This window comes from Haplochromis burtoni, unplaced genomic scaffold, assembly GCF_018398535.1.
Source record: "Haplochromis burtoni strain Fernald_Lab_line unplaced genomic scaffold, NCSU_Asbu1 Contig_273, whole genome shotgun sequence".
NCBI classification, from domain to species: Eukaryota; Metazoa; Chordata; class Actinopteri; order Cichliformes; family Cichlidae; genus Haplochromis; species Haplochromis burtoni.
The window spans coordinates 329,248-337,483 of record NW_024582634.1 but is presented as its reverse complement, the minus strand read 5'-3'; the positions used below and the strand labels follow the sequence as shown (position 1 = coordinate 337,483).

Genomic DNA, 8,236 nt, shown 5'->3' with positions numbered 1-8,236 from the left:
GTGTGTGTGTGTGTGTGTGTGTGTGACCAGAGCTCATTATCTGAGACCTGCACGACGAAGCTTGTTTGGGGTTTATCTTCAGGGTTAACCTTGGCTTTTCAGTGCTACATAAGCAGTCGGCTACTCCCTGCTCTGTACTACACAGCCTGCTGCAGAGCAGAGATGCTACTGATGAAGAAATGCTCGTGAACACTGTGCCACCCTTCCTGCAGATTCCCTCACACAGCAGATAGTGCTGAGCCTTTTTCTTTTTCGGCTGCAAACAATCTTACAAAAATGTTATTGTTGTATGAGCATTAATAGGCTGTATGATCCTACAGGAGGCCTACTGTAGGATCATACATCTTCAACCAGCCCTCATTTCTTTACATTTTGCTTCCACTAGATTTTCTTCCACTGGTCTTAAGTTTTAAAACATCACCTAGTTGACAACCAGTGTTCTGTACACGTAAGAGATAAAGAACCAATATGAAATCCTGTCTTTATTTTAAAGTTTAATATGTTTATTTATTTATTTAGATAAAAAATACATCAGAGAGCAACCTGGGGTTGGTATGTTGCCACGATTTGACATGCAGACTGGAGCAGCCAGGGATTAAACCACTAACCCTCCCCATTAGTTGATGACCTGCTCTCCTTGAGCCACAACCAGGAGGTAACTTTTCTAATAAACCATTGTTAAGGAAAGGAAATGGGGAGAAAAGGCTGAGATATGCCAGATTACATAAGACCTGGATTGAAAAACAGCAGGTTTCTGAGCCTAATTTTGACATTTTTGTCTGAAATTGTCATTAATATGTATGGACGAAGTCAAGAGAGATGTGCAGCAGTGAGCAGGTGCCTGTAAAACATGCAAGAGGCTCTGTCACAGTGTAGGGCTGTATTTCAGCCAGTGGTGATGGGCTCTTCCCAGAAATGATGGAATTATGAACACAGAGAAGTACTTTCAGATTTTAATCAACTACACAGTGACATCTGGAATCTGATTGGCAACAGCTTCATTTTTCAGCATAATGAGCTCAAAGACACGGCCACTGCAGTAAAAGCATAGCTGGATAGACACTGTGGAAGAGTATCAGTGGTGGACTAGTCTCTCCTGGACTTCAGCATGAATTGTGTAGAGTGGGATCATCTCGACAGAACCAAAGGCAGATAAAGGAGCACTCTCCAGTGTCTTTCAAGAAGCCTGGGAAACTATCCCTGAGGACGACTAAACGCTACAAGACTAACAACTAAACAACTAAAGACTACAGAAGGCTTAGGTAACAGAGTTCAGGCTGTGCTGAACAATGGAAGCGGTCATTGACTAGTGTTTGTTTGTACCAACTCTGTTTTCCCCTGTAATTGTGCACTTTTCAGTCATCTTTCCATGTTTCAATAAACTGCTACACCTATTTCCCATTTTCCCCAGCAAAGTGTAAAGAAATGGGGGCAGCTCAGGACTCTTGCACAGTCCTGTGTTTGTACTTGCTGAGCTTCCTTAAAATCTGCTCCTACATTTGAGTTTTGTTTCCATATTTCTTCTTCACTTGTTCTTAGACTGTGAAACAGCATTGGAGCTGAAAGAACAATTCAGTTCAGTTTTATTTATGTAGCACCAAATCACCACAAGACTCAAGTCAAGGCCCTTTAGGTGCTGAGACCGTACAGTCTGACAACGCCCCCCTGTGACCATCGTGGGAAGGAAAAACTTTTAACAGGAAGAAACTTCAAGCAGAGCCTCAGGGAGGGGGTGGGGTGAGGACAGGGGGGCAGGACGAAAGACACATTGTGGAAGAAACCAAGAGATTAATAATAACTAATGATTAAATGCAGTAGAGGTGTATAAACACATACTGCAGCATAACTAAGGGAGGATTCAGGGTCACCTGGTCCAGCCCTAACTATATGCTTTAGCAAAAAGGAAAGTTTGAAGCCTAATCTTGAAAGTAGAGATAGTGTCTGTCTCCTGAATCCAAACTGGAAGCTGGTTCCACAGAAGAGGGGCCTGAAAACTGAAGGCTCTGCCTCCCATTCTACTTTTAAATACTCTAGGAACAACAAGTAGGCCTGCAGAGCGAGAGCGAAGTGCTCTAATAGGGTGATATGGTACTACAAGGTCATTACGATAAGATGGGGCCTGATTATTTAAGATGTGAAGAGAAGATGTTCTCAACGCTCTCACACATGGATGTGGTGTATGCTGGCTTCGTTGTACATGCCTCTAGTGAAGGACTTGTTGAAGGCAAGCTTAAAGAGCATTAGTGAATAATTTAGTCCTGGTGCAAATATGGGGTAAGTGTTTTTTTAAGAGGGGCATATATGGCAGCAAAATGGGTTGAATCAATACTCCCACTGATACAGTTGGCAGCTTAAGAACTCGAAGGATTGCTGCACTGTCAGACTTTTGGGCAACAATTGCAAACTACATTGATAACTTCAGATAATAGCAGTGTGCTGCATGTGTGCTGTATATGTTCTAAAACAGACCCGGTCTAGTTGTTTGAGGAAAAGATATTCAGCCAACTTATCTGCCAAAAATAAAGAGAAACATCAAAAACATTAAACTTACAAAAAACATTTGACAAAGAGAAGCTGCCTCTTCTTTACATCTTTACTTTCCCCTTATAGTGTGTTACAGGGTCCTGAAGCTAAACAGGTCCACCTGATGCTATTGTGAGAGCCTGGAGCCGTTTGAGCTTCTAACATTGCTGTTTCATTGCCCCTGCAGCAGCGACGAGGACAACAAGCCTCTGCAGGGCAGCCAGACTTCACTGGATGGCAACGTAAAGGAAAGCGACGACAGCCTGGTGGACTACGGCGAGGGAGGAGACGGGCAGTTCAACGAAGACGGTTCTTTCATCGGCCAATACACAGTGAAGAAGGACAAGGACGAGACGGAGGGCAACGAGAGCTCCGAGGCCACTTCGCCTGTGAATGCCATCTACTCGCTGGCATAGCGGCTCAACAGCGCACACGGGGAACTTGGACTCTCTGATTTGTTATGATAGAACCACACACATGATTCTATGAGTATATGAAACACATTACACACAGTGAAAGCAGCAGTGGCACCAGTCTGGAGACTGTCTAGGCTGTCCTCTGCAGGTAACGTGGAAAAAGATGCGACCACAAGCCTTTAATTTATTTTTCCAGTTCTAACAATATGGTCCATGGACACATCTGGAGAAAGTGGACGATGCTCGTTTTCCTTTGCGCTCTGCCTGCCCTTTACCCACACAGACTTGAAGTGTGCCTTCGGGAGGCATCAAACGTTCTTTAGAGATTTTTTGGTTTGTGACTCAGCTCTGCTTCCCGATAACCTCCCCCGTGCCCGGCATACCTCTGCGTAACCAAGTAAAGTAGTCACAGAGGTTAAATATACATACACACTCTGGCCACATCCTGTAACATATCAGCTTCTAACCATAGGATGCCGGCAGATATGTTTATCATATTGATATTTAGGCAATGAAAGATTTTAGTTTTTCCACAGCTGATAGAGGAGTCCGTGAAACTTAACGAATGCTGTATAAAGTCCTGGCACACATTTTAGTGCCCTGCAAATCTATGCACTATCACCTCCTTCATACCATTTTTGGTTCCATCTGGTTAGTAAAAGTACACATTGTGGGCTTCTTTTTAGCAGGTTCAGTCCCAAGGTGGACTTTGTTGCAGGTGTTCCCTCTTATCCTGTGTTGCAGTTGTTCAAAATGCTTTTGCTGGGTAAAGCTGTTTCATGCTTTGTGCTCAGTTACAGTATGTGGTTAATTAAACCCAACGTTGTTCTGAAGCATGGTCATAAACTTAGTGCGAGAGAAATGTGATAGGTTTGCTCGAGAAACACCAGCGCACTAAAAAACAGTGAATTCCCTAATTAGCATGTGGGCTTGTGCTACATTCATGTCTAGCTGACAGGGTTCGAGGGCAATGGTTCCCACACTAATATGGGAATCATCGCCATCATGTTGTGGGAATGTGGGAAAAACTGCAAAAGGAAGAAGTTTGAATTCAATGTGTCCTGCCGTGAACGTAATCGTGAAAGACACTGGAAATGTCCAGTCTGCTATCCAAAGACAGTTTAGTCTGTGAACTCGAGGAGGTGTGGATCAAACTGCCAACCTCGCAGTTATTGGATGAGCTCATCAAAGCACAAGATGACTGGTCAGTCACAGTCCTGGATCAATATTCTTCTGATATTGCAGGACAACTGTGAGGCTCCTTAATTCTGTTGACTTTGTTAAAGAGTTACATCCAATCAGGTAAACTGGCAGTTTTGAAAGTGTGTTTTAGAACCAGGCCAAATGTATGGTGGTCACACAGGGACATATTTCAACTGAAAGAAAATATTCTTCTGCCCCTCTTTAGCACTGCGAGTGTCAGGTTAGCATCTTCGTTTTGTCTCCTGGGTCATGAATGTAGCACCAGAAGTCATGATCCATAAGCCGTGTCCACACTAACCTTTGTGCGTCCAGCTTCACTCCGGCTGTGCAGACATCATTACCACACACTGTATACAATGACCTCCAGTACTCACTGTTACTGGAACAGCCACACGTGTTGATCTGAAAGAGTCCACATAGATACGTTCAATTCTTTTACTTTTTTGCCTTGAGGTGCTTTATATTGCAAGGTACAACATGGGCGAGCGAAGGCCAACAATCACATGATGTAGATAAGGTGCATCCTAATCAGTGAGGTAAGTGCACTGCACTCTGTGCAGCCTGACCCCACCTGCACAGAGGGACCTCTTTGGATCTTTATGAACTTGATCCGTTTCTTATCGCTCCAAAAAGACATAATTACAAAACACTGCTACGTGATACAAATGATTTAAAGAATGAAAAGTACAATTCACAGCCACAAATGAAAGTTATCTGCTTCATTTGACATTTTTGAGGTTCACTCCTGCTGCAGTTACTGAAGCTACTATTAACCCCTGAGTGCTACATCAAACAGGCGGACATTTGGAATATTTATTTGATATTTATTACATTATGTGGAAAGCATTAATATATTAGTTCTTCATTTAATTCACTTCATTTTTATGTACAACTGAGCCAAACTACCGATGGCTAGAGAATAAAGTTATTGTTCATCGCGAGAGGCATCAACACACAACTGTATGTTCAACATATTTTTCTAGCAGCTACGTTTTCTGCTGTACCGACGTCTCTGTCCATCCTTATACTCATGCTGTGTTACTGTTACTCTGTGTTGTTGTTCAGACTTAAGTAGCATAACCTTTCCATCATTCTAAGAATGAATCGATGTGTGTTCATTATTGCAGATTATTTGGTATTTATTTTGTACATCAGAGTCCTGAAAGAAAATCCTACCTTTGTAAATATTGAAGACTTGACCCTCACCCGCCCAATGAGTCACAAATCTGCATCCACCAAGCAGCTGTAGTGGTGCAGTCTGTCCTGCACCTTTGTTATGTAGCTTGGATTAATCTTTGCACTCTGAGGAAGAGTCATCCCTTTGCGTTGTCATATACGGACTGTGGCAAGCCTTCTCAGGTGATGGCTTGGTTTGTGTTGTGAAAGAGAAACATGTTCGATTCTACTGTGTTCAAAGTAACAGCTCCTGCAGCGTACTACCTGAGTTACACAAACTACTACAAGACCTGAGAACATGAATTTCCTGAGGTCCCCTCCTTGTCTCAGATAGAGGCTGGATACACAGGCATGACATGTGTCTCATTACAGGGGTCAACAACTTTGATCCCTGTAATGTATTCCACTTTGTTTGTTGGTCTTTGTTCCCCATTTCAACTCTTCTCAGGTGCTCTTTGTCAACTTGTAAATCTGCATATCCACAAAAACCTTGGTAAGATGTCTTAAACTGGGGAAAATCATTCATTTTCTGAACTTCCTCTTTCTTAATGTGTCCTAGTGTGAGACGGCCAATTAACTGCAGCCCCAAACCTGACATGTGTTTCAAACGATCCACAGCAAACAGGTACAGTGTGATATCAGACCACATCAAAATAACACTTCCACAATCCTCAGCTGATACACTTACACTGCAGAATGAAACGGTTTTACTAGTTTTGATCTCTGTAACAAAGACCAAAGGGATGTTTGTCATGATGATATATAATCAACACTAAGCGTTCGGTAAAACTAACATTTAAACGGCGTGTTCTCTTCTGTCTAGAATCCGTTGACAGCTCTCTCTCGAGCACTGTACAGATGAACCTTGGCAGTGTTAATACAATACAGAGTTGGACGAGCTGCCTGCTAATGGCTGCAGTAAGAGGCAAGCCTTTCTAATTCAGTCAGTTTGATTTGTTAAAGCAAACTCAACACTTCATGTGTACACTGAAGGACACGTGAAGGACACTAAAGGAGTAAAACTCCTCAATCATTTCATGCAATGGGAAACCCTTTAATCTTCCTGTGAGATGTTTGCCTGCATACTGTATGCAAAAACACTGAACGAGACCAGACAACCACAAAGCCAGGCAGATCAGCATCCACATCTATTGGAGATAAAGAATCTGAATTTCAGGAGTGGGACATGCCTCCAAACATGCTCCTTCTGGTTCTTTTCTACATATGACTCCCCCACTTCTGGTTTTCATGCCCCACCCTCACCTCTTCACTTCTCATCAGTACACAGATCTGCCATGGAAACAGGGCATGTGTTTTTGGACTTTGATGGGAATAGGGGAACATTTGTATTCTTTTAATAATTTACCTTGAGTGTTTTTGCCAGGCTGTCTCTATCCCCATCTGTGCTACATCCAAGTGTTAGCTACAGTTATCCTTCTTGTGATGTAGCACAATGCCACTTGAAATTGATTGAAGTTACCTGCTTAGCAGGGCGCCAGGTTAAAAACAGTTGTAGAGGATTTTCATGAAACACATGCTTATTTGCTTCCTACAGTGGGTTTAGAAGTTGACCCAGACCACCTGCTGCTGAAGTCTGCAGAGGAGAAGGCCACTTTACTTATGATAGACCTTGTGGCTCCAAAGTGAAATTTGAGTTTGAGCATCTCTAAAACAGAGCCCAGTAGTTTCCTTCTCATTGCTGATCTTATATTTCTCACGGTACGTCCCAGTCATCTGTCCTCTCTCCTGAATGTTAAAGCAGTGTCCTCTGAGTTTTAATCAGCAGGATGACTCCTCCCATGCTGTACTGTGTTGACTAGCAGGACGCTGCTTGTGAAACTGACACAGACAGTGAGACAGAGCACTGGAAGAGGAATATTTGGTTGAAGAGCAGGTCTGAATTGTATCACTGGAACTGGAAATCTTTGCTAAAAACCATCACACACACCACTCCTTACTTGCTCTGCTGCTGCCCATCCACCAACCTCCACTGGTGGACCACAGCAGGGATGCTGGCAACATAAAGAAACAAAGGTATACAAAGCTTCGTGTGTGTCTACACATCAGTTTATGGTGCACAAAGACCAAGCTTCTTTTTCTTCACTCTTCACATTATCTTAGCTCACCTTTAATTGGGGATGAAAATAGTCAATGTGTATTTTTACAGCCTTTGCTTTTCCTTCAGTTTAAAATGCTGCAAAGTGTCAGAACTTACTGGTGCACGTTTCCAGCTGGATTTTTCACAACTGCGTCATATTGGCATCTTCTTGTTTTTACCATGTGTATCAGAGCAGCGTGTTCACACCTTGCTTCTACATGCAGCATAACAGCTTTTGTAAGGTACATCTACTCTACAGGAAATGGCTTAAATATATTCACCATGTATGCGTGTATGATGACATGTTGCAACTTCTGCTAGTGCGCCTTCTTTATAGTAAAGCTATCTCCTTTTCTCTACCTCCTGACTTGGTTGTCATCCTTGTTTCTGTACTTCTGTGCAGCATAGATTTAAAGCAGTAGACTTTCCTATGGAAGAATTGATTATTTCATCCTAATTCATTATATTAATAGTAGAAAACACCACATGTTTCTACTGATACATAACCCAAAATCTTTGTCTTCATTTACAGGCTCCCTCTAGGAGAGCTGGTGATGGCCAAGCTAGCTCCTCTGGTGGCCTCTTGAGGCTGGCTCTAAAACAAAGTCTCAAGTTAAACTGACCAATGTCACAGAAATAAAAGTGCATCATTACAAACTGTTACAAAACCAAAACTATTTTACTGCTTTGCACTTTGTGTTTGGTTCTCCCTTTATAAAAGCTGAAAAAGGCTTAAAGTCTGGAACATTTCTACGTGTGCAGCAACAGCCCTGTTCCACTAGGCTTAAAAAAAAAACATTTTTGAAAGCAGACAATGACA

At 42.5% G+C, this 8,236-nt stretch overlaps 1 protein-coding gene across 1 annotated transcript in view; it reads left to right on the top strand.

Moving 5' to 3' along the window:
* The window catches only part of nfasca (neurofascin homolog (chicken) a), a gene marked incomplete in the record, with an annotated part of 161,436 nt that extends 153,661 nt beyond the window's left edge, over window positions 1–7,775 (top strand). Inside the window, 1 exon segment of the mRNA XM_042227643.1 lies at window positions 2,711–7,775. Coding sequence (XP_042083577.1) covers window positions 2,711–2,939 — 229 coding nt within the window.
* Window positions 7,776–8,236: the final 461 nt, after the last annotated feature.